Raw genomic sequence first — 27,494 nt, forward strand, 5'->3', positions numbered from 1 at the left:
TCATGAAAATATTACACACAGTTTAAACACAAAATTTGTCCAAATGGGATGATGGCAAAATGACACGAAGGTAAATGTAATTATACTACATGAAAATATTATTCTATTATATTATACATTTTAATATTTTGTTGCTAAGTATTGCTTTTTGCTATGTTTTCTCAATTCTCTTGTCTTGTTCTCTCTATCTTGTCTGTAAATAAAATATGCTCTGCTTGCAGTATGAGGGAACAAAAAGATACATCTTATTTGTATTGATAGCACTAAAGAAATACGAAATAGGAAACAAGAGCTATAAACAATTTTGATTATATTTGCCACGAGATATGTTATGTTTTCAATTAGATTGCAGCCATGTTATATCCACATTTAATTATTTTATTTATTTATTTATATATTTATATTTCATTATTTTTTATTTATATACATTATATATATTCATTATATACTTGTATAATATTTGTATTTATATGGAAGTTTAAATTTATAAATGGTATTGAAAAATTATATTTTGGTTTTATTTTAAATTTAACTGGTCAGTCGAATATGACGTCAGAGGTTAGTCACGTGATGCGTATGAAATCGTCAACCAATGAAATGCTCTCCTTATAAAATATTTTCATTACAGGTGCCTGTAGTGGTAATTTAAACTAACCAATGAAATTCAGCGAAATGACGTTCTCAATGCCTTCCTGCTGAGACCACCCAAAACAATTCCAAAATTATTTGTATTAAGTTAACGCTCTATATATTACTCTGTCTATGACTAATGTCATCCTGAAATATAAAATCAACCTGTATATTAAAGTCCGAATACTTCTGAATGCTTAATTGGTCCATAAGAAGCGTAAACAAGACCAATCTAACCAAATAAAACACAAATTCAACTGACAATAGCTAATATGTGGTTGTAAAACCCTCAATAAACTCTTTAGTCTCCAAAATCATTCGTTATTGAATAAGTATCCGATCTCATACATAGATGGCACCATTGCTCACATATATGATTTTTAAATAGTGTTAACCTAAAAACCGTAAGTCGAATGTCCATGTCAATCAAAATATTCAAAAGGAGATTCAAAGGGATGTACGAATCGTTTCAACATTGCAGTTTCATTGCTTGGCATACAAAAATCAATTATTCAAATCCTTTAATTATTTTTTTAAATCAGACTAAGCTTACTGAGTGACAGTATATTTTTAAGTTCTTTACTAAGTTCCTCTTCAAAATTTTACTATAACGACAAAAGTGCTATTAAATTAAATTATATAATATGTTGGTACATTTAATAATTCGACCATTTTACGTGCTTATCACTCAACCTTGTCGGTATCGAAAAATTGTTAAGACAGCCAAGCGCAGTGTTATAAAAACATACGACTACCTTTGATTTTTCTTTGAGCTTTCCACGGCTTACTCAATTTTCTGTCCCCAACCATTACAAATTTTATAAAAATGTTATATTCCCTTATAAAAAGGTACGTCGATGCCTAAGCCTTTCATCTAATTTTATTAAAACCGTATAACAGACAAAGCACTTGTGCTGTCGACTTATTATGGTCAATTAGAATAAATGACTGTGAAATGTTAAATGGGTCAAAATCTATGTTGTACAGCACATCCAGACGTACGCCGATCAAGTTGTCAATTTAACAAGTTCCTCAACCGGGATTTCAGCACGATTGCCGTGATTCTGGAGAAATTGTAAGTACCGTGATACATTTAACAGTAGCCAGGAACAAAGAGACGGTTGATATTTTGTTTAAGGTTATTATGACCAATTAAAACATACTATCAATAATTTATTATTTATTATAAAATGTGATATACAGTAAAATAATGCAACCATCCATGTGAAATATAAAAAATAACTTAAGAATTTTAATTTTCTATAACACAATTTCTGTAATATATTTATTTATATAATTTTAAATTACATATATATATTTATTAATCATCTCTAGTCTTTCATAATACTACTAAAAATAAGAGTAGCTATTATTATACATCTGTCCAAGTTAAACCAATCCAAGTTAAAAACTATATTTCCCTAAATACAAAAACAACACCATATCAACATTATTACATGGAATCTCTAAAAATAACATTTTTCAAAAGATTGCGATAAAACTAGCCCCACCTTATAGTTATTTTTTTATTTATGTAGCTCAAATTTTATAAGCTACTGTGAATAAAAAAGCTGTCTATCTAAATTTCGTCTTAGTGTTCGATATTTAGACATTTTTTAAATATATTCAAAATAATATTCATAAAAATATACATATTTTTTATTTTAATAACAAACATTTTACCAAAATTTCTTAGGATTTTATTTAAAAATTATAGTGTTCTAAACCATTATTTTTTTATGTCTTATATTGTAATATAAAGTAATATGTATGATAAAAAAATTTGATTATGTATCAATTACTGGAATTCTAAACCCTATAAATAATATTTAAATTGTAATTGATTGAATGAATTATGAGTATACGGTTACAACAATTTAAAGTCGAATTTCTTCTATTAGCTAATAAAATAATTAATTGACTAGAATAAAAACCAACGCTTGTAGTTGGCTTAATCAATTGAACCTATTTTGCACTAGTGGTGATTGATACAAAACTCTAAATATGATATACGCATTATTGATTGACTTTGAGAAGAAAAAAATCAACTGTTTATTTAATGTCTATTAATATGTAAACAAGTGAGTGTTATTCAAAAATATAGCACAAACCAGATGGTAAAAGTACTCTAGACTGATAGTCTGCCAAATTAATTTTTTCTAATTCATAAATCTATTAATTCAATACATTATTCATCAACGCCTATTATTTATAACAGATACAGAATGAAACTTTAAAGTAATTAGTAATGATTTTAACCATATGCTTTATTCGAGTTTATTAAACCTTGTTCTATATTTTGGTGATGTAATAATTAACACGTGCAGATACACCGGAAATCAATATAATATGGAATACGTTAGAGAATAAAATACCTGTTCAACCAATTTACTTGGGTCATCTTGTATAATTATGAAACCTTAATTTGTCAACACCAAATAGAACACAACGTCCGTTTCAGATACATCCGCCAGCTTCACTTCAGGATACCGACTGGAAAAAAAATTTCCGAGAAAACAATGAAAGCGCATTACGCAGTAATACCGGTTCTTGTTATAGTTAGTTTGAATTTGACGAGAGTAACGGAAGAATTCAGTCATTTTGATCCAAACAGACGTAAGTATTGTTTATATTCACCTACCGCATTTGTTTCAACAACAATCATTTCCAGGTCCTCAGATAATGGGTGACCTTTTACCATTTCGCTCGATTAACCCTCAAAGAAAGCGCATACAAAACAAAATAGTCCTGTATCATAATTATTATAGAGCTAAAGTAAAACCACTCAGTAGTAATATGTTGAAAATGGTAACTCGTTAATCGAAAATCTAGACAGACTGGAAACAATTATTGTTTTGTTACAGAAATGGCACAAGGAAACAGCTAGGGCGGCTCAGAAGTGGGCTGAAAGCTGTAAATTTTTGATTCATGATACCCCCACTGGTCGACACATTGCTAATTACGGTGCTTGCGGTCAAAATATATTCATAGCTAGTAAAAGGGTGCCCTGGTATTGTTACTGAAACTATTTTTTAAAAAAACTCGTACTCAAATTAATATTTTACAAGGTTTTTTGCTATTGAAACTTGGTGGTTGGAGAAAAATGACTTCAAATATGGAAAGAAGACAAATATGTCAGTAGTAGGTCACTACACTCAACTAGTATGGGCATCCAGCCATGAAGTAGGCTGTGGTTTAGCCAAATGTTATCAAAAGGTTTATGACAAGGAACAAAAAGAAATCGAATCAAAGAAAAGGGTATTTTATAATTATGTTTGTAATTATTGCCCGAGGTAAGACATCCTAATACACATTATTAATAAATAATGAAATATTAGGAATGTAAAATTCCATAATTTTACCATTTAACTTTATACTTAAAATTGCAAAAAAACAACGGAAAGCATATATTTCCATTGATCATGAAATTATTCTTTATGTCTAACTCTCAAACAACTTGTATAGAACAATAAAAACGAAATATCTTAAATTGATTGAAACGTAATACGTAAAACTGTACTTTATCAATTTGTTTCGCATTGTTGGTAGTTAATGATACAAAGCAAAAAACCACACAGTTAGCAAAAAAATAAACTTAAATTACATCTCATTTTTCTATTACAGCGGAAACAGACCAGGAAGAAGCTCATTTCCATACAAACTTGGCAATCCTTGCAGCTCTTGTAAAAAAAATTGCTCAAAAAGATTATGTTTAAACTCCTGTCAATATGTTGATACCTGGGCGAATTGCAAACAACTTTACAAAATGCATCCTACTTGGTTATGCAATAGTCATACTCCGAAAGGCCGACAGAGATTACAATATTGTAAAGCAACATGTTCTTGTAAAAATAAAATTTACGATTGATCATGGTATTTTTTTAAAGTGAATGCCATTCATTGACCATAGATGTCTCTAAAGCTTAACGAGATATTTAGTATAACAGAATAAGATGGCAGTGCCATCAACTACATCAGATATAACCTAAATGTCATAATATTATTGTTTAGTTCTCGGGTTTATGTGTGTTACATGTAGTTGTAACTTTAGTTTTAAGTTTTATTATCATGGATAAAGAGAGGTACGACAAATCATTACTTATCATTCATAAGGATCTTATTATATTCAATGCAGGTTTTCTTTATTACTGCTGGAGCCAGGAGAAATTTATTTTGAGGACTTTAGTGCAGTATTTATTCCTTCTGATACTACTTCATCCAACTATGACTATAAAAAACAAGATGGAAGACTTAAAATGTGCTCAAAATCTTTGGTATTTGATCCTAAAGATATATCAAAACCCCTTATTAAAATATCTTTAAAAAATTGTGTTGTAATTGAAGAATGGAAAGGAAAAGCTAAATTTATAAAAAGTAAAAATGTCTTAAGTGTGAATTGCCGGGAATATACAGAAATGCTTGAAGGAAATATAACAGCCCCATATAAATTCAAAGAGTCTGGGAACTTTCTGTTCCTTTTCAATTATGCAAAAATAGCAAATTGTTTAAATTTAATATTACAGCTTCAAAGAGCAAGTAAATTGCCTTCTGCAGACCAATCCAATATGGTAAGCCCTTTTGTAATCTAATTCAAATTAATGTTTTTCATATTCATATAAATGTTCAAGATAACAGCAATAGTATATTCGGTACACTCCAGAGTAAATTTTGACCCTTTCTGGTTAGACTTATATGAAAAAATAATAACTGAATCACAAGTAGACAAAGTTTGTCCCTTAAATATTAATCCTGGAAAAATTGTATTATCAACAATGAAATTGTATTTTCAACCATACAATAATATTGAAAATGTAAGTACCTGAAGGTATCGGGTAGGAATATACAATAACTGATTTATTTATAGAATCTGGTGATAAAAATTAATTTAAACAGTATTAAGCAAATTTTTAAACGAAGATTTCTGCTTAGGCATATTGTAAGTACATGAAAGAAGTATTATATATTGTGGTTTCTTTGTGTACACGTGTAACACTAGCAATAATTTACAGGGACTAGAAATATACTCATCTGATAGTACAAATTCACATATATATCTGTCATTCAGGAATCAAAAAGAAAGAGATAATTTTTATGATAGTTTATTAGCTCAACCAGAATTAAAATTGGACAATATAGAAAAAAATTTTATAACATTACAGTGGCAGAATGGAATCATATCAAATTATGAGTATTTACAGTACATTAATAGGTAACTGAAATAGATGAAAATATAGTATTAAGTATAATTCTGAATTTATGTATGTATCAATAACATTTGGTAAAAACATATAATTAACATTCACTGAGTACAAATATCCTATTATAATTTGTGATTAAATATATTTTCAGCCTTGGTGATAGAACTGTTAATGATTTAACACAGTATCCGGTTTTCCCTTGGATAATTACAGATTATACAAGTGATGAATTAGATTTATCAAATGAGAAAAATTACAGAGACCTCTCAAAACCTATTGGTGCTTTAAATCCAGAAAGATTACAGAGGTTACTAGATCGGTATGATTAAACAATACAACTATTTCAAATACTTTATAATGTTACACTAGAATAACTCTTGATAATGAAATCTTAAATTTGTTTCTAAGTGATCTCTGGCAAAATAGCAGTCCGTAAAAAGGAAATTATTAATTCTAATTAATTTTCAGTTATAATGAGATGTCAAGTCCTAAATTTATCTATGGATCTCATTATTCTACACCAGGCTTTGTACTATATTATCTAGCGAGGTTATATCCGCATTATGTTTTGTGTATGCAAGGTGGTAGGTTTGATCATCCTGACAGAATGTTTAATTCTGTGGCTGATGCCTTTAGAAATTGTTTCAGTAACATGTCCGATTTCAAGGAATTAATCCCAGAATTTTATGACACCAGCGGCGAAGGTAAAAATGAGATATAAAAAATAAACTCCTATAATTATGTATTTTTTAAATAGGCAAATTTTTATTGAACAATCTGGGCATAAACTTTGGTTTGAGGCATAACAATTTGAAGGTGGGAGATGTTGAATTGCCTCCTTGGGCTGAAAATCCAAAACATTTTGTATCAGTCTTAAAAGAAGCTCTCGAAAGTGATATAGTCTCAAATAATATACATCACTGGATAGATCTCATATTTGGATACAAACAAAAAGGAGATGAGGCACTAAAAGCCAACAATCGTAAGTGTATCATATTGAATTAAATTGAGGCCTAATGAATTTGTATTCTGTTTAGTCTTTTACCATCTGTGTTATGAGGGCAATTTAGATTTAGATTCAATAGTTGATGCCAACGAGCGGCACGCATTCGAAGTGCAAATCATGGAATTTGGCCAGATTCCCAAACAAGTATTCACCGTCCCTCATCCCCGTCGAAAAATAGGAATTCCTCTGTTAACTGAACCGTTTCAAATACAAGAGGAGGAAGTTCTTGAAGGTTCGTGATTTATATTTTATATTAATTTAATAGACGAACGTGAAATTTGAACATTTTTCAGATATCTGGAAAAATGTTAAGGACTTACAGCTTAAGGCGACTTTTAACAGCCACAAAACGAGTGTTAGTCAAATTCATATAAGTGAGGACGGTTCAAAAATAACTTCAGTCGGACACGATTCAAAACTGAAGGTGTTCTGCTTAAATCAAAACAGGCAAATTAGAAGCGCTAATATAGGAGACATGCCCTTAAGTAGTTGTATACCGTTTTCAAATGGGTGCACTGTAATTATTGGTAGTTGGGATAATCAAATGTACACTTTATGACACCTTATTTGTTTTAAATTAATTTGATTACTTTCAGATTGTTCTACGATCTGGATTATGGCAAAATAACGACAAATGCTTTAGCGCACGAAGACACCGTGACGTGTATGGCTCTTGGCGAAAAATCTCCGATTCTTGTGTCAGGAAGTAGTGATTGTTCAGTAAAAGTTTGGAGAAATGTCAGCGCTAACGCTAGAGACCTCGTAATTGATTGTTTATACAAGCATCTAGACCATAATTCGGCCGTGAACTGTTTGTGTTTTGATCGGTAAATATATTTATTATGGTAAAATAAAGTTGGGGAAAAAGTAATTTCAGTTTTTCCTAATATATGGCTTTAAAGTTGCATATATCTGATACTTATTCAACGAAACAGTATACTAGTGCTTTTAGATAGAAAGATAACAGTCCATAGAACAATGCAAATATAAAGGTAAGGTCGTTCGTTTAAGCAGTCCAAAATTTATTGAGCTATCTTTCTATTATTAAATCAATCGATAAAAAATTAATTTTGCTTGACGTACCAATCGTTAAAAAACCGATGAAATTAACTAATTAATAACAGTTTAACAGTTTTAAACCATTTACATAAGACTGGGTGGTAAAAGTTCGATACTTGGGTTACACGTAGATTAACAGTGAAAAAGTTAATCGACCCAGCTTCCATTTATATACGGCTGCTGAAACGAAAAGACATCGAGTCAATTTTGAAACAATGTGCGAAAAACATCGTGATCGAAGCTAGAACATGCTTCATAAAGGGTCGCCCGTGTTGAAGCCAAGGAAGGTGATGTTAAGTGTTTGGTGGTATCGAAAAGGTTATTCATCTGCTCGAAGCTGAGAAAACCATTAATTCGGCTCTCTACTATCAACTAGTACAATTGGAAGAGGCGATTTAAAAATACCGCCAGAATTGCAGGCAAAAATTAAGAGATTGAATGATAATTTGAGACATCCACTGTAGAGCATAAGCCATTAGGTTCATTTTCGCCCAGAACTCTAAGAAGTTCTACAGTGACGGGATAATTGTTTTACCGATCACAATCGCAAACATCACAAAATTACTTTTTCCTCATTATATTTATGGTTATTTAACAAATTTTCTTTTTTGATAAGAAAAGCATGGTTTTAACACATTTTAAACGTTTATAATACCGATAACCTCGCAGTTCAACATAAATATTCTATAACTATAAAAATCTCAAAAAATGCAATTACCACCCCATTTGATGAAAATATGTTTCCATGAACGAACAGTTAAAACGAGTAAACAATTTATACTTTAACCCACGGATTAACCGAAGATTTTTAAAACTATATGGTATGCATAAATATTGCAATAATATGCTATAATAAAGATGCAAAAGAGAACACCTTTTTCAGCGATTTCTGGATTCTAAATCGCTTTAAAGGCCAGGTGTCTTTAGGTGACGCTCTTTAGCCTACATTTTGATTCAAATTATTATGGTAGACAGTTGGTCCAATTTGTTTTGTCGCGTTATTAGCGCATTTCACCGGTTATTTACACAACTTTCTTATCGAATACAAAAATTTTTGAAGTACTTATTATATATATATATATATATATATATACTGTATTCTCAATACTATTCTTCCAACAGGGACGATCATCACTTAGCTGTAGGAACTGAAGATGGTGAACTATACATCTGGGAAATGTCGAATTTTACATTGTATAAAAAATTTAATTTACCCAGTGGTATAAATGCAATGAGTTACAGTTCTGAAAAACTGGCTGTTGGCTGCAATAAAGGCCACTTTGAGGTCCTGGATGTTAACACTGGTACACTTTAGGAGAAACGTATTTTTCGTACGAAATTATTGTCATTTTTATAGGTATGTCCGTCTTTAATATCACGCTGAAATCGCCAATTTGCTCTATGAAATGGAAAGGGCATTTACTTGTTATTGGATGCAATAATGGAACTTTATCCCTTTGGGATATGTTTGAAGTTAAAGTATTATTGGAAAAACTTGTACACTCAGGTGATTGATAATTTGCATATCATTGAAAAAACTCTTAACCAATTGATTTTTCTTCTAGGACCTATTACGACAGTTGATGTATCCAAAGATAAAAATATCATTGCAAGCGGTAGTCGTGATAAACTAATCAAGATCTGGACACCAAGTAATGAGTTTGTTGAAAAATCATAACGAATAGAACAATTTCGTTCCCTATTATTTTTATTAATGTGATAATGTGACTTACCTATTTTGCATTTTATTGTTATTAATATGGGTTTTCTACAAAAACGTTATTAAAATATTCCTAGTAAAACCTGTTTTATGTTTTCTTGTATACTTGTATGTTACACTAAGTTATCCTGCTGCAATACAGAATAACAGAAGTTACTTAAGGCCTCATTCACTGATAAGGGGCCTCCAGTGTTTTAAACAGAAGTAATTTTGAGTAAAAATATAAAGTATCACAACAGACATGTTGGCGAGTCATATAAAGTAGATCAAAAGTTTTAGGAATCAAGTCATTCATACAGATATAACTCCAACAACCATAACATTTCAACCTTTTCTGTAGAATAAATGAGAATTAATCAGTCACGACATGCAATTCTTAGCAGGCTCTAACAATCTCGCTCTGCTCATTCGCTACATGTTTTCTTTAACAACAGAATAATGATCCTCATTTTAGAATTAATGAAACTACTAATTATTGCACTTTGATTTTATTTGATGGAGATATAAATAAATTGTATAATGAAGCTTAACTTTAACTTTTGTACAATTATGTACAACTAATCACTTTGGACCAACTTATAAAATATAAATGATGTTCACTATATTTATTTACACATTCGAATTTACATAATAAATATTAAAGCTTATATAAGATAGCAAATACATATAAAAATTTTGGAGCCTTATCTTTACATGATGGAATTACAAGCTAGTGGCAATGTTCTTTTTTCGTTACCCTTGTATTCAACGTTGACAAACCGTCCTCTTATTAATTAGTCAAAAGTATTAAGCCTTATCGTGTACGAAAAAATGGAATATAAATAAAGCATTATCAACTAGCAAAACTAACAGTCTTTTGAGCTTTAGGCAGCTTTGGTTTGCTCCCGAACCACGACTTTTTCCATTCCAAAGTGTCGTGTATTAATTTCTCTTCTTCTGCGGTAAATTTGAGGAGCGTTGAAATAGCCTTTATCAGATGCTGCGCCTCATAGTCTCTACTACAATAACAAAATACCAGTACAATTTTATCTGGCATATATAAATAGAATTGAACACAAATCCAAATCCGTTTTGTATCATAATAGTTTTTAATTTTACTCACCTAGTTAAAAATTTAATCACAACATGTTTCAAATACTTAAAGTTAACATCTTCCTCGTCACGTTTAACTGTGCTGGGAAAATTCCTGGTCAATATCTGGCTAGGTTGTAAAATAGCTGCTGTAGTTTCAGAAAAATCGTTCTGAAAATTTGCACTGCCTGGTGTTCTTAATTCCTGTTGAAGCGTTTTCTTCAGGTCTGCTAACCTCAGTTGCAGTATTTTTATTGTCTGGAATGAATTACCGAATTGTAGCAAACGTTTTTGATCAATTTAAAATCATACCTTATTTTTCTCTGCCATTTGTTCCTCTAGATCTGCAATATTACTGTTTAACTTTTGTTCCAATGCCTCGCTCCCTTTCAGTTTGCCATTCTCATCCTCCAATGCCGCCAGCTTCGTCAATAAATCATTCATTTCATTCTCTTGTCTTCTCATCTGCTGTTTGACCATTTCCATTTGCTGGGAAATCTCGGCATTTCTCAATAACGCTGTATTTTTTTCTGAGGTAACCCTAAATAATAAATTATAATTATTTTTTATTATTCTCCTTTCGAGACTATAAAGACCGATTATTCACAAATGGATAAGTGATAAAATAGGATGGAAGCCCCTTAAAATACACTAAATTGGAAAAATGCACACGGTACCCAAACGACAACATAATAAGGAATCATTCCTGATTCTATTTGACTCGGTTTGATCTGTCTAACCTATTATTTATTATTCAGTCTTTGATGCCAAATCATCATGACAAAGTACACAAAGTCAATTCTACGTTTGGTGGTCGAGACGACCACGAGTTTCATTGAAGACCCATTCATCAAAGAAACACCAGATGGACCAAGAACAACTCCACTACCCGCGAAAAGACCCCACTGTCACTTGACCTCAATGACGCCCTTTATTCGCTGACTAAGCTTCATAGTGTTTGAAAGAGGGCCCTGCTTGTTAGCGAAAAACCATATTTGGATAGATTAAGAAGTTGTATATGGAATATTCAAACGAGATTCACTAAATTCACAAAATGTTACTCTTATTGCATACTTTGAGTCAGGATTATCAATAATCTTTCTAAAACGTTTGGTGAAGCAATCATAATCAATAGCATTTCTTTTGATCCGTGGACAACATGTGATGCCAACGGGATACGCCTTCGCTACGTGCGACATAGCGGACGCTCTAACTCTCAAGAGGTGACGTGAACTAATAACAAAGATCTTTTCAAATACTTTTCCTTATGAGACTTTCTGAAGTGTCAACTCTACGCCAATAGTCTACAATAGACCGATACCCTTAAAAGTCAATATAATTTGGGCCATCGTCCAAATTCAGCCATGAGAAATTTGATGATCGCAGCAGAGCTTTGAAGGCTACGCCAGAGCATTTAATTGAGAGAGAAGGTGAGTAGTAAATAAATATAGTATCAATATCTATATGTTACTTCGTAACAAATTATATTGATCTGAACCAGTCTAAAGATAACACGTTCATTTTATCTTTCCTGATATTGTTTTTATTTGCGGTGTTAATCAATTTATACCAATAATAAATAACTCACACGGTACAAGCAAAAACTGGCGGAGGAAAAGTTATTTTGTAACATTGATTCGCTACATGATTCATACCCTTGTTTTAAAGTTTAAAATACAACTAAATCAATGTATTAACATATTTTCAAAAAAAAGTATTTTGACATGTTCCAGAAATTTAATAATAGAATATTATTTTATAATTTACACACTATACACGCATTTAATGGGGTCAGTTTATCATTACTTAATATGAACTGACTTTTGTTCCGTTCTGTGCCTATGGTGACAGAAAAAAACATATGTTGCATTAAATCTAGTTCACCGATCATTTTCAAAAAGAAACTAATTACTAAGCATAATTTTTAAAAACTTAATACGTGAAAGCAATGTTACAATGACGAAATAGTTTGTTATTCGAAGTGTACATTTATTTCGCGCTTTTAACTGTTTTTGCTACTTCGAAAATGAAAGTTCCTTCGTAATTAGTTAAGCAGGCTGTACGTACAGGAGCCGAATAAGGTCATTACTGAAGAAATCCATGAGTCATCGAAAACGGAATGCAATTTTACACAGCCTCGGCTTACCTTGACAAAGTGTTTTGTACGTTCAGTGAGTTTGCTTTCTCCTCGCCTAATTCCTTTTCCAATTTCGTAACAATTTTTCTCAAAGACTCGCTCGCCAAATGCTCGGAATCGATGGATATTTTCAATTTGCTATTCTCCTCTTCCGTTTTATCTAGTTCCCCCTCCACGTTCTCTAAATTCTTTTTCACTACCTTTATCTCGGTCTTCGTTACGTCCTAAAAAGCAAAAAAAACACCACGTTTGCTATTAGTAAACGTTAAAAGTTCGGCGAACCTGCGATAAAACAACACCTTTAAATTTACAAACCAAATTGGTTATCTACAGCTCGTGTTCCCGAGAACCTCGAATAACAAGCCCTTTATAAAATAATCCATAACAAATTAATAGTTAACACAGTAGGTATAAGGAAAATTAATAAACTCAAATAAAAAGTCTAAAAAATTAACACAAATAAATCCTTTATTAACATAAAATTGAATAAAAACAATAGTACCCTATATCTACCTATTAAATATAGGACCCATAATTCTTATAAGAAAATATCACTGAAAAAAACAAATAAATGTTTTAATCAGAAACATAAATACTAGATATAAGCAATGGTGCTGTGAAAAAAAAAGTGATCGGCAAATAAAGCATAAGCCCCTCTGTTATTTCGACTGACTCACGAGTTCCGTTCTTAAAAATTGAATTTCTTCTTCGTTCTCCTGTTGCAAAGCCTTTAGCTCCATAGACATCTCATTGACGTCTTGCGTTAAACGTCTTATTTTAGTTTCTTTATTTGTTAATTCCATATTACAAAGTTCCAACTCTGCCTCCAACTGTTTAATCTTCTCTATGAGTTTCTCCCTATCCTCTACAGCCCTTCTTCTCTCAGATCCCTCCTCAGCAGCTTGTCTACTTAATCTTCCCACCTATTAAAAGTTAATCAACAAAAACTCCAAGCAAACATAAAACAGGACTAACCTGAGTTTCCAACGACGCAATCTTATCACTCCAAGAGGTCTTTATCTCAGATAGTTGAAGATGTGCTTCCTCCAAGCATTGTTCCAACAATTTTTTTTCTGAGGCTACCCTTTGATCCACTGTACTATCATTTGAACTACTTTCTCGCAAAATAACAACTAAATCTGATAAATGTCGCCGTTCTTGTTCACTTTTAGCTAATTCCGTAGCTAAGTGAGCCAGATCTCGAGCTGACGAATGACGTAGCGCTTCTAGGTCATCCTGAAATATTTGCGCTTGTGAGGTTACTTTATGTGATTTACTTGAAACAAGCGAAAGCACATACCTGTAGCGCCCAAAAGAAAGAAGCACAGAGGAAAAAATCACAGTATTAAAGGATGTTAAATAAATAGATTGTAAAACAATACAATGTTCATGTCTTCATAGATTATTTATATCATTCTGTAAAATTATTTAATAAAAATGCAAATACACAAGCACTCAATACATATACAAAATAATAGTAATTTCAATCATCCAATTATTCATATAAATAACTATATTGGTTGTAAAAATAAAGGTGTTTATAAGGATATCTTAAATGTTACATTTTAATTTCATTAAAACATAAATACCTGAACATCACTCAGTAATTCTTCCTGTCGCCTTAGTCTACCAACTTCACTTCTTAATTTATCTAATTGATTTGTAGCTTCCTTTAAAGCTGCTATTTTCTCAGAAAGTTCTTTATCTCTTTGTAGGACAAGTTGTTTTACTTTCGCTAATTCTTGAGACTGCAATGATTCTATCTGTTCAGAATTTTCTTTATGTTCTAAAATTTTTTGCTTCAAATCTAAAATATATTAAAAATTTCTCTACTATAAGATATAAAAAAGATATTTTATTACCTTCAGAATTCTTTAGTGCTTCTTTTAAATTTGATATTTGTCGATAAGCTTCATCTTTTTCCTTTTCAATACTCTGAAGTCTTTTATCTTTTTCTTTGACAATTTCCCTCCATTCATTATCTTTATGTTCAAGTTTTCTAACAAATTCGTTTTCTAACTTTACTATTCTCCTTTTAAATTCTTCTAATTCTATAGGACCCTCTTCCCGAATACCATCTGATGATACTATGGAATTTAAACTAGAAGTGGAACCTTGATGAGACCTCCCACGTAAGTTCTCTATTTTTTGAACAGTAGTAGATGTAATTTTCGCTGTAAGTTTACTTAAATCACTGCCAGTTTCTTCCCGAATTTTATTTTTTAATGATGCGAACATGTTCTATCACCAAACACTTAACAACATAATTTATTAACATACAACAAATTTATGACAAATTTGTTTTTAAATTACACATTCTATAATATTGGTTCATATTTTTTTTTAGTTACACGTCTCCTAATTTTATTGAATTCTCTTTATTTACTATGACGTTTTCCACATTTAATTGTCAAGATAAATATTCCTGAATTAGCGTTTGTATTTTAATGTTTCGATAATATTAAATATTATTATCGATAGAGTAATATATTTCTGCGACATCTATGTGAAAATATTTATACAATGGAATTAAAGAAAACTGTTGACGGAAATTTTTGTAAAAAAAGTAAACAAATGTATTTTGTGATTAATGATCTTTTAATAACAATGATTCTTGATGATATTAACAGAAATGACCTATACCTACTAATCACTACACTACCTACACTTTATTTTATGAACTAATTAACATACATTTTAAAAAGTAATTTGAAATTTTATATCATTTAATTTAGAGAAAAATAAATTTCCTTTTTAGAATAGTAATTTTGACTTGTATAAAAAATTATCATATATAACCCACTGAAATATTTTATATTCTTTTTTAATATTTATATTCAGTTAAAATCGTGTGGGTTGCGAATTAGTTAGGGAGTTTTGGATATTGAAATTTAGGTCATCTAAAATTTTCTAGACAACACGTGAATAATATAAATTTGATAATTTTATAATAATAGTTCATATTATTTCATCATTATTAAAAGGGTGCTGCAAGTAATGGTCATAGAGAGCCGTATTCCATTTCAGAAAATTAGAAAGCCTTTTATATGCGAAAAAAAAATTATTTTTCAAATTCACTTATTTTGCCGCCATAATATCAGATGTTGATAGTTCAAAACTGGCGTACTATCCAGTCAGACTGTCTAAATTTTTACAAGATTGTGGTAGGATATCATCTATTCTCCGATAAAAACTTCTTTTACTAAAAAGTTTGCGCGTTTATAGTGTTATAACAACTGATTTAGTTGATCAAGCGTTCTAGTTTTCTTACAAAGTCAGTGTCAGTGTAGACATAAGCGTGAAAATCTTTCTGAGAAGTAGTTTTTCGAATTTAACCCTTTAGCATCCATTTTTATTGAAACAATTGTGGATTGAAATATTTGAAGTTGCAGATGTGTTTAATAGAAATCCGATGCAGTGTATTATGGTTCTGAATGCATCGGATGTAAGTATCAATATAGGTTATGTCATAATTTTCTATACTACAAACCAATTTCTCTGATCCCTAAGTTTTAAGTATTTTTCTTGAATAATTCTAATCTCCTTATATCCCATTAATTTTGTATTATTCATAACATATGGTTCAGTTCCTGTTTTGTGATGTATTACATACATTTTAAGAATTAAGATAGCATTATCATATCAAAGGTAACAGAACATATTGAGATTATATCAGTGTTATCCCATAGTTTTATTTAAAAGTTGTTTTGTTTATGATAATTTTTGGCATATACTTAAAACTTAGTGTGCAAGTACATTTAAGAAGATTATTAAGTCTTATATAGTTATAATGTTTCAGAAATCTGCTTTCTGACATCAATGTGTACCGGAGATGGTGTGTAAAGAGGAATTTTTAACATGGTTTAAAGACTTAGATAGTTATAAACGGATTGATATGTTATGTGAATTAATAAATATGTGTGTTCCATTTGAGCTGCGTTTTATAGGCAGCTATGTAGAAGATATGGGCAAGTATAGTTATTTTGAACTCAGACAGCAAGCATTATTTGCTAACAACTTGGAAAAGCTTGAAAAGGATCCTGTTTTTAAAAATCAAACCTTATATGAAGAAACAGTGCGACATAAAGTGTTACTAAACATTTCATTGTTAAAATCTAGAAATTATAGTGTAGCAAATTGGTATTCGAAGAAATTTTTAAGGACAGACTACATTGAGGATTTAGTTCAGAAAGAAAAAGATGAGTTAGTGCAAAATGAACTGTTATTATTGTTTACCATGGCTGCAAGGCATCCAGCATTTAGTTTTGACCAAAAGCAATTCTTTATTCAAATACTTGTTCAACTTTACCATCTTAGAGATAGTCGGCTCATCAACAAATCAAGTATATATGGTTTTCCTCCAGGATTTGGTTATCCTACAGTTTATAGAAAGGTAAATTATATATGAAAGGTAACATGATCTCAACTTATATGAGAAAATTGTATGTTAGGTTCATGATGCTCCTTTGCCATTTAATTTTCCCTCATTTGGAGTGCATCATATAGAATATGTGAATCATATTAGGGGCTGGCCTGGTCTACATTGTGGGGCACCTACTGAGGTAAGATATATGTGATATTATTAAGATCAAATTTAAAGAAAAAGTGGACAATTGTATATTGATACTTGTTAACTGAGTATTCCCCTAAATGTTGTTCTAAAATTACATATCAAGGAAAGTGACGATCATGGATGTGGTATTGTTTAATTTCTTCTATACACAACATTAATTTAAGTGATATGGATTTTATCAACTACATCAAAATTAGTTTTTTAAAACTTAACTAATCAATTAAAATATCATTAATAATCAAAAATGCCTCAAAAACGGTTGTCTATAGTAACTTGACAACTATTACCAAGCAAACAGTTTATTACATAATGAAATTCCACATAGTAAAGTCCGTTGACACTCTTATAATATCACTACTTGTTGAATGACTACATAATAACATTTGGCAATAGTTGCCAACATATTGGTTGTCATCATAGGTTGTAAACTGCTAGCAGTAATAAAATAAATACATTTAGGTATCAATGGAACTGAGACATTCCACTATTTTATAGGCAGTACATAATCCGATAATTATATCCCCAAATTCCCTTAATTATTTTTGATATATAATAATCTTGATATCTAATTATTACGGTTATATAACACACAATATGGAACAGCAATGAATGAATTGTGTTTACTACCAAAACGAATAAATCATTTCTTGTCCAAGGTCGCTTTGTATTTTTTTTAAATAGAAATTCGCTAGTCCGATAGTTGGGAGGGGAACTGGTACATTGGATATTAGATGGTGTTTGATCTCATTTTGGTAGTCTGAATTATTTTGAACTGTTTCTAAATAACGTGCTGTTTAAATTTATTACTATCAAAACACATTGTTAAACAATTATTTGTTTTTTCGTAGGAATTTTATCTACTCTTTTTCTTCTAAATTTTTGGAATTGAGATATTGCTACTCGATCTATCTAATTAAATAAAAACTATGTATAATTTTTAAATGATTAGTAAATTATATGCTACCTTAATTCTGAGATAATGGCTATTCCATCACTTAATTGTTTTAAATAAAGATTTAAATTTTGCTTTTTTTTGTTTATAAATTTAAAATTGTATCCATAAAAATATTATATGTATGTAATGTGGAAAATTTTATTATTTCATCGTAAATTAAGTGTGATTTAGATACCCCATGTTTCTATAATCCAACTTTTTTGTCTTTCGATGTAATCAATAATATTCGTTCTCTTTGTTTGTTTAAGTAGATTTCAAGGCGTTTAAATTTCACATAATGTGTTGCATATTTTATTTAATTGGTACTAATTCATTATACTACTGTTCATCATCAAACGTTGTTGAATTTACTATTAGATATATTATCAGTAGTGTTTGATTCCATATCCCATTTGAAAATCCGTTCATCTTTCTTAATATAAACCAATTTAAGCAATGTGGAACTGGTGGATTTTATGCTATATGTAATTTTGTGAATCGACAGTGTTCTTGTTATATTAAAACGAACATGGGAATTCATCATACAATTGGCGTAAAATTCGCTATGGCATAGTGATTTAATAGCAACTTTAATTGTCTGTAACAGTAAAATATATATTTATGTATAGATTTTTTCATAACGTTTTAACTTATTTAAGAATTATTGTTTCGTTTTGATTGAAGTAGGAATTGGTTTATCGTCATTATTTATGTCATGTGTAGTTTTGTGAATCTATTATTTGGGTTGAAAGATAGAAATATGAAATATTCTCGGAAAAGAATTTGTTATAGCATCTAAACAAACCTAGTAATTTATTATATTATTTGAGTAAAATTCGCTATGGCATTGTGTTTCAACAATAAAATAAGTTTTTTTTTCTTTAATAATGATATCTGTTATGGATATTTGTATTGTTTATCTAGCCATTTTATTTTACGATCATTGTTTCACTTTTATTTATTTAAAGTTTATAATGAAAACAAACTGATCTAATATGCTGTTTTATAGGTACCTCCGTTTCCCCCTCATCAGCCACCTTTACAGCCTCCGCAACCGTCAACTTCGCCGCTAGTTACTTCGCCCAATCAATCTCGCGGATCATCACCACATCGGACGCCTGTCGCTTCAAGGCCTCCCGCACTAAGCATATTAACTACTCATGCGCCAACAGTATGTCTTTTACGCATTTTCATCTATTCCATAATACAATGTTTGCTTTTTAGGCCGCGATGCCGGTTGTTCCCCCTGGAGGCGTTGTATCATCGGCTCCAGGAATTCCACCTCCGGTTCCTTCAGGTTAGAGTAAGCGAGCATTTTTGCTTTAAGTTTGTAATGTATTATTCAATCTAGGTGGAATGTCTATACCACCCCCTCCTGTGGTATCATTGTCCACAATGATGCCCATACCAGTAGAGGCTTTGCCACAACCATCACAGTTGAACCAATCTAGTCAACCTTCACCTATTTATAATCAAGTCAAGCCAGGCCAACCTGAATGTGATGAGGTAACATAATACCCAAAATATTTAGTATGATAATAATTCAGTTTTATTCTCTTACAGTTAAATTCCGCCCTGAAGGAAGATTCTACATCAAAGCCGCCATTAATAAATGCTTGGCACCTACCCTCCACTGTCGAAATCAAACATTTTAACGGTATGCGAATACCGCCCTATCCACAAAATAATATGCGGTCATTTGTTGATCAGATGCAATCCATAGCCTTGACAGATGAGAGTTCCCACTATCAGTCATCAAGCAGCAACAGGTAATTAAACATAGTTAAATTCTTCATCTCAATATATGATTTAGGCCGTTTTGGGTGATGATTAAAATAAATCCTAAAGTTATTGAATGTGTAGGGTTGAAAGACAAAAATATTTACTTTAAAAGCATTTTATTTTATGTCTCTTATTAATACTGCCAGTTCATTCCCATGTGATCTAAAACATCACGTTACTGGATGGTAAAGCAATTTCTTAGAACATCTGGTGCTGTATCAGTCCTGTTATATATAACATCTCCCTTCAGAAGAAATGGCCAAAGATATGTATGTGATGGTTTTCCCATCTAGGCAGCTTAGTTTTGTAGTTAAATTATGTTTTGTGTTTATTTACTTGTGTTTACCACCTACACCTCCAACCACCAGTTTACCTTTAATGATCTTCTGAAAAGCATTGCTTTTCTCCGCATTTCCATAATATACACTGCATGGAATGGTTCCATGCAGTGCCAAGCCAAGTTCAATTAGTCTATATTAGAGCAACTGCGCTACAGCATTCCTTTTTCAGTAGCAATAGAACCTGAACTGTAAGTTTATTTATAAATTCCAGGTCATTTTTAAACAGGTCAATTGAAAAGTCCCAGGCCTACCATAGTAAAACACATTTTTTTGGCATATTTTTTTTTATTCAACATAATTCCCTTCAAGGATGATACACTGATTATAGCGACTCTCCAACTTTTCGATACCATTTTTGTAGTACGATTTGTCCTTTGCTTCAAAATAGGTCTCAGTTTCGGCGATCACCTCATCATTCGACGAAAATTTCTTCCCAGCGAGCATATTCTTTTGAGATCTGAAAACAGGAAATAGTCGCTGGGAGCCAGATCTGGAGAATACGGTGGATGAGGAAGCAATTCGAAGCCCAATTCATGGATTTTTGCCATCGTTTTCACTAACTTGTACATGCTGCGCGGTCTTGGTGAAGCAGCACTTTCTTTTCACGTCCAATAACGCTATGTAATAGTCGCTGCTGATGGTCCTTCCTTTTTCAAAGTATTCAATGATTATTCCATGCGCATCCCAAAATACAGACGTCCCAACCTTGCCAGCCCACTGTGGCGTTTTCCCACGCTTTGGAGCGGGTTCATCATGTGCAGTCCATTCGGATGACTGTGGATTGAACTTAAGCATCAGATGATGGAGCGATGTTTCATCCATCGTCACATATCGACGCAAAAACTCGACTTTATTACGCTTGATCATCTTCAAACACTGCTCCGAATCATCAACTCGTCGTTGTTTTTGGTCAAAAGTGAGTTCGCGCGGCACAGAGCTTTCTCATACCCAAATATTCGTGGATGATATGATGTACACGTTCAGTTGATATCATTAGAGTGTCTGCTATTTCATTCAATTTCAATTTACGGCCATTCAAAATAATTTTGTTGATTTTTTAAATATTTTCATCGGTAACAACCTCTTTTTGAGAGTCCACTGCATTCATCGTCTTCGGTGCTCATTTCAGCACCTCTAAACTTAACATACCAATTCTTGATGGTTGATTTTCCTGGGGTAGTGTCCGGAAACTCGGCATCGGGCCAAGTTTTTTCTTCAACTGTATTTTTTCCCTGCAAAAAGCAATATTTTATCAATATGTGAAATTCCTTTTTATTCATTTTTTTTCACAATAACGAAAGTTGCTTCACTTAAAATGCTATAATTAACAAACTAATGATCCGATAGCAGTCAAATTTATACACGCATCTTTTGAGGTTAGGGCTAACTGAACTAACATGGATTTAATTTTAGTAGCGCCATCTATGTGTCAGGCTGGAAACTTTTTAATTGACCTGTTATGTTGTTTCCAGCAACTTCAGTCTGACCTTGGTGGCCTTACATCCTGAATTTCTATGCCCATGCCCGAAATCCACAAACTAGGGATGTTTTCTAATTCTAATAGTTCATAGCTAGTGGACTTGCATTCCAGCACCTTTGTAATCATACACCTTCAACTTCTATACTTTTACTCGAACTTCACTTAACTATAGTAAGGGATACCTCTGGTAATTGTGGAACCACTGCTAATCCAACGTTAATCTATATTTTCTTGATAATCCGTTTTTTTTCCTTAATAAGTAAGTTGATTGAGTTATTACAAAAATGCTCAATTCGATTTATGATCAATCAGGAATTTTACTGCGCTAGTTGAAATTGTAGGATTTAAAAAGAAATACTTGTACTTTACCGAAATAAGTGGCGACTTACTGTGGCAGCAATTCTAAACTGATATGAACAAGGTCCTTATAATTTAACACAGTGTGTAATATGTAACACGTCATACAATATATATGTTATGCTTAGTAGCTTCATAATGAGTATATCTAAAATGTATTTCACTTATAAAATTGCAGTAGTTCGCCTCCAGACACACCTTCAAATCTGCCATCGACAACCACCCCTCACGGGCCAGGGAGGGGGCCAATGGATAAGAACCGGACTAATGGAATGCCGAATTATATAACACCATTTGGTGATGCGACTTCCCCTCCACCACCGCCGACGTTCACGTTACCTTATGCCCATTTGGCCCAGAACAGGTACGACATCTATCGATACACACAATACTAGCTTATATTGGTTTATATCAACTTTTTGAATCAATTTTTACACTATGTAGGGTATTTAGAATCACATATATAGGTGAATATGCATTATTCATTTTGCAATTCACTTTTAAAAGAAAATCATTTTAGAAAAGTCTTCAGCAAGGGAAACCATAGTCGGGATAATCTTTCTTATAACATCCGAAGTTATGTTACTAATAATTAAATGACCTTAAATGTAGGGCCAATAAAGTTAATGCAAATACAGTTAATATCGGTCGATATCGTTTTGTTTATTTCAGGTTCTATACGAGCGCAAGCTTCAGGCCGAATGCTTTCGCTTACGCCCAATACCCGAATCAGGGTGCGGACACCAATTTTCCCCAATACTCATTCCCTTGTTTTCCCTTACTGTATTCTAGCTACCCACCGGCCAATCCTTTACCTCCTAGAAATCCTCCAGGGTGTTACAATTGTGGAGCGACAGGGCATCTAGGTCAGGACTGCACCCAACAAAACATCGACGAAATCACACAAAAGAAAAACTACAGGTATGGTAAATTTAAACGTTTTTAATTTTCGTACGATGAAATTAAAATTAAATAACAATTGTTTATCGCTATAACCAGAAAAGTTAGATTGTATCCGAGAAATCTTTATTTTTAAGTCTGTTTAATGTTATTGTTTATAATTTTGGATATAAAACAAAATTATTTATTGGGCATGAAATCATCTGAATTAAGTATCGTTCCCAATGAACCTAAAACTATAAGAAGATAAACATAATTGAATTGTTGCTTATCAAAACTCTGAACAAAATTATTGTAAATTCTAAATTTATATTATTTTTTAATTATTACATAGCTTTTTTCGATGTAAGGAGAACTAAACAGGTTTTTTTGTTTCTTAAAGTATTATAATGTTAATAGTTATGCGAAGATCAGCCTGCAGAATTGAAATATCTTTTTATTCATACAAAAAATTGTTGCTTATTAATTACAGTCTTTTACGTGTTCTGTATTTAACCACTGAAATTCGCATGTTTGGAGAAATAAATCAATGGTTAAATCACGACAAATATTTCTGATGCTATGTTATCAAGAAAAGCAGCAAGATATACAACAATATACGTTGTAGAATCGATAAAGAATTTAAAATTGCCACTATGAAGAAATGAACTGATGAACTTGCAATTAGGTTATGCAAAAAATTAGCTGTAACTATTGTTACCCCAAAAATATTGAGGAATGAAGAAGTTTGTGTCCAAAGTGAAGATTAGATACCCACAAATGGGTTCAATAATATATAAACATTTACATCTTAAAACTACTTCAGACTGGTTTGTTAAAATAACGAAGAAGAATAGAAAAGTTTCATCGAGAATGAAACGCAAATTTTCATTAAATTACTAGTAAAACTATTGATAGCAATGAATATTTGAGAGTAGCGGTGAGTAGTGTAGAAATTATTTAGCCTTGATAACCACTGTATTTAAAGCCACAGGATTCGGGTACCGCCAGGTCATAAATCTGGGACTCTCCGCATCTCAGGCAACCATCTTAAAATAGTGGTGTGAAAATTCGTCAATGACTTGATTACTTTGAAGCCTACAAGTTTTCTTCGCGGCAGTATTCGTATGTTAGCTGATGGATGGTACAAAGTCATACAAAACGATGGACAGTATTTTCAAAATTTTGTTCTCTATTGCCACTTTTTTATATGAAAAGATCTTAATTTTTTTTTTACTAAAATCATTAAAAATTAAATAATATACCTAGTATAATAGTAATATTTTTGATACGCGAATACAGTAATGCGAATGTTATATTTGATATGTGTTCGTTTATATTCAATCAATGGGTACAAATAGAAGTATAAATATTTAAGTATAAGATCCGCAGAATTCTCTAAAACAGTTTTTCTCCCTTTGTAGCGTGGACTTTAGTCCCGTGCAGTCGGATAGTGGCGAGAAATGATAGAAGTAGGCTGCGGATCTACAGAATATAAATTTCTCGTACGTCACTGTACATAGGTAAGAGGAGACATTTACATGGGTTGGCGTTAGTTACATTAACATCAACGCGGAAGTCCGACCTCCCTCGTCTCTGAAGTACAGATGGATCCGTGGTGTATATGAGTAGGTGGGGGTGACGAGAAGCTGATTTTTCTCGGTTTGGCAAAGGATGAGATTAGAACGTAAATCACTCGGATTGGGCCAATTCGATAGCTGTATATGATTTTATGTTTGAAATCAAGCAGGCCTTTAGTTTTTCTTAAGGGAGTAAGCGGAATTTATTGAGCTGAATCAATTTATTATGGTGGGTACAAACCTGAGAATTCGGCTCGAGCTGATTCGGCGCATTCGTAGAAAACACATGCGTGCGCAGAAAATTAGGCTACGTTTTACCTTTTTTCCATCAATGCGCCGAATCCGCTTGAACCGAATATTCAGATCTGTACCCAGCATTACGAATTACAACTAATTTTATACAAAGATTTTGTCGATCGAATATTTTAACTAAAAAGTGTCAAAACTTTATTTATATTTTGATTGTAAAGAGTTAAAATTTGCAGTAGAGCCATTTTTTATTGTTTTCTAGCTAACTTCTTGATTATATGTCCCTTACTCGATTAATATTACTAATTTAATATAAATTTTCTAGAATATATTGATTATAGGAAGGTATATTGTGTTAATATTATCGATTATGTAGTATAATATTTTGTATACATTATATCCTCCATGTAACAAATATATCCAAGAAAAGTTGATATTAATAGTATTGATCATATAAGGGAGGAAATATGCTTGAATACTGTCTCAGAAGATTGTTGAAAGACTTCCCATTTTTTGCCGAGCAAGAAAATCAGTATCTCAACCATTTTTGCATTATTACTACCAGCTGGCACTAAAAGCGGATTTTCATGGAAACTCCCTCTACTATAGATTAAAAAAACGATTTTTATTGTTACTGTGATTAGGGAGTGAAATCTGTTTTTAATTTATTCTTTATCTGTTCAACATTTTCGGTTTTATTTCCTATTTTGTACATTATTTTTGAATTATTTTTATTTAAATATTGTATTATAAGCTTTTTTAAAATATTGTTGTTGAATTATATTGGGATACGCAGAACAACTCCATCTCTTGGCACATTAACAGTATGAATTGACTGATTGCATTGGTGCTGTATTGTACACGACCTGAAGTAAGATTTCCATTTTGGAATGTCGCAAATAGTGCTTTAGCAAGCTTTTGCCGATTGTGGAAACAAGCAGAATAGCAATTTGTTATGAAACAATTAAGAAAAATAAACTTTACACTGTTATGTCTCAACTCTTGCCCCAAGATAGATTTTTTACTTTTGGTCACAAAGGATTTTTGAGATTACACAACATACCCAAATACACTTGAAGAATCTCAACTATTTTTATCAATGTCGTCAAAATTAGAATATGGGTTGTTTTTTTTAATTTACATTTACACAAGCTTAACTGGGCGGTTTACATTTTTAAATATCTTATTAAACGTTTTTATATATTCTCTTACTGTCCCTTATTTTTTATACAAAAATAATAAGAGCGCTTATTTTTTTGGGTATAGTTGAAGATAATTCAAATTGCCATACATTTTATTTATTGTTTTGTTATATTGTGAATTTGTTACTTTTTTACTTTAAAATATTGTCAAATTATATAATTTTTACATTTTCCTAGAACCGGATTTTTCACGTTATCAGTCTTATCTTTACTTGGTTTGGGAAGTCAGTCATCTGATTAAAAATCCCGATTATATTGTTTTTAGGGTATACGGATTTGACTGATAACTGTATATAAATGTGAAGAAAATTGGTGAAAAAAACTGTAACTGTACATTATCAAGGTTCTACTGTAAATAGTGACTAGTTTAAAGTTAATATTTAAATATTGATATATTTATAATACAATCAGTATGACTGAAAGTTTAACTTAAATTGAGATTAAATAAAAAGTGATTTTATAACATCAGCTTGTTTTTATTTTTTATATTGACCCTATTTTTTAAACCTTCATATCTGTTGCTCCTTTTGAATTTGTAGTGTATTATGAACCATCTTTTATAATCGATAATCCTTCAGATATAATATATATGTTATGAATATTTTCTAATTGATGGCTGTTGATATAATACATACGAGATTTAGAAAAGTTTATAAATATTTCTATTCAAAAATTTTCCCTTTCACTATATGAAACGTAACAACCCTTATGCCTAGACAATCATTTTGAACAATTAAGGCCACATCAGTGGCGCGATATTACATTTATACCTATCCACAATTACATTATTGAACCTCTAGTGTATCCCGTTTTATATTTACAATTAGTTACAGCCTGTTAATTTCCATTGTTAATTCAATAACCAGAATACTATCTCTGATGTACAGTAAAAATAAGCACAACATTATATGTTTTGGACGGATCGTTTTTGATAGGTATATATAATTTTTTAAATTAAAATCAATATTGAATAATTAATTATTAATAGGAATTACTTATCAATTCTAATTTTTAAATAACTGCTTATCAAAACGTTTTAAAAATGCTGCGGCCAAAATTATTTAATAGAATTTGTCATAGAATAACTTGCTTTTGGAGATGAAACCAGGATAAGGAGATGCTCAACTCAATTGTGAATCCACGCATGATGAATTTGGCTGGAATTCTTAGCAACTAAAATGCCCTTCAGAAGAATGGAGCTCATAACCGAGAAACTAGATGTACAAGGTCCAGTGGGAGCTAAAAATCTAGGCGCCCCACTATACTTGGATTGTTGAAACCATAAACATTAAAGAG

The 27,494-nt window shown here is 31.4% G+C and overlaps 4 protein-coding genes across 5 annotated transcripts; 3 read left to right on the forward strand and 1 right to left on the reverse strand.

The window, feature by feature from the left end:
• The first annotated feature begins 1,544 nt into the window (after nt 1-1,544).
• LOC143203062 (cysteine-rich secretory protein 2) lies at nt 1,545-4,499 on the forward strand. 2 transcript variants are annotated; one of them, XM_076415173.1, is made up of 6 exons: nt 1,545-1,705; nt 3,092-3,246; nt 3,302-3,438; nt 3,495-3,640; nt 3,699-3,923; nt 4,255-4,499. In XM_076415173.1, the coding sequence occupies exons 1-6, from the start codon at nt 1,593-1,595 to the stop codon at nt 4,496-4,498; spliced, it is 1,020 nt and encodes a 339-aa protein (XP_076271288.1). In that variant the 5' UTR covers nt 1,545-1,592; the 3' UTR covers nt 4,499. The 2 variants fall into 2 exon arrangements, with proteins under 2 accessions (XP_076271288.1, XP_076271287.1); XM_076415172.1 differs by having other exon boundaries at nt 3,495-3,637; nt 3,696-3,923.
• Nucleotides 4,500-4,584: 85 nt separating this feature from the next.
• On the forward strand, nt 4,585-9,695 carry LOC143203061 (protein FAN). Its single transcript, XM_076415171.1, has 14 exons — nt 4,585-4,712; nt 4,766-5,198; nt 5,259-5,441; nt 5,495-5,566; nt 5,640-5,839; nt 5,980-6,147; nt 6,297-6,532; nt 6,586-6,810; nt 6,866-7,066; nt 7,128-7,380; nt 7,431-7,661; nt 9,016-9,197; nt 9,251-9,400; nt 9,459-9,695. Exons 1-14 carry the CDS (start codon nt 4,699-4,701, stop codon nt 9,569-9,571), a joined length of 2,661 nt encoding a protein of 886 aa, XP_076271286.1. The 5' UTR covers nt 4,585-4,698; the 3' UTR covers nt 9,572-9,695.
• Nucleotides 9,696-10,204: 509 nt separating this feature from the next.
• On the reverse strand, nt 10,205-15,226 carry Golgin97 (Golgin 97). The gene is made up of 8 exons (XM_076415203.1): nt 14,684-15,226; nt 14,411-14,628; nt 13,797-14,057; nt 13,499-13,744; nt 12,831-13,045; nt 10,997-11,225; nt 10,716-10,942; nt 10,205-10,611 (listed from the first exon to the last, which is right to left on the reverse strand). Exons 1-8 carry the CDS (start codon nt 15,057-15,059, stop codon nt 10,446-10,448), a joined length of 1,938 nt encoding a protein of 645 aa, XP_076271318.1. The 5' UTR covers nt 15,060-15,226; the 3' UTR covers nt 10,205-10,445.
• Nucleotides 15,227-15,957: 731 nt separating this feature from the next.
• On the forward strand, nt 15,958-26,663 carry LOC143203087 (uncharacterized). Its single transcript, XM_076415204.1, has 10 exons — nt 15,958-16,266; nt 16,621-17,214; nt 17,273-17,383; nt 19,338-19,499; nt 19,553-19,625; nt 19,680-19,834; nt 19,892-20,097; nt 22,467-22,652; nt 22,961-23,209; nt 24,592-26,663. Exons 2-10 carry the CDS (start codon nt 16,654-16,656, stop codon nt 24,632-24,634), a joined length of 1,746 nt encoding a protein of 581 aa, XP_076271319.1. The 5' UTR covers nt 15,958-16,266; nt 16,621-16,653; the 3' UTR covers nt 24,635-26,663.
• The last annotated feature ends 831 nt before the right edge of the window (nt 26,664-27,494 follow it).

The sequence above is a fragment of the Rhynchophorus ferrugineus genome, unplaced genomic scaffold (assembly GCF_030347505.1).
Source record: "Rhynchophorus ferrugineus isolate W39M unplaced genomic scaffold, kcgeb_rfMv2 rfM9, whole genome shotgun sequence".
Classification (NCBI taxonomy): domain Eukaryota; kingdom Metazoa; phylum Arthropoda; class Insecta; order Coleoptera; family Curculionidae; genus Rhynchophorus; species Rhynchophorus ferrugineus.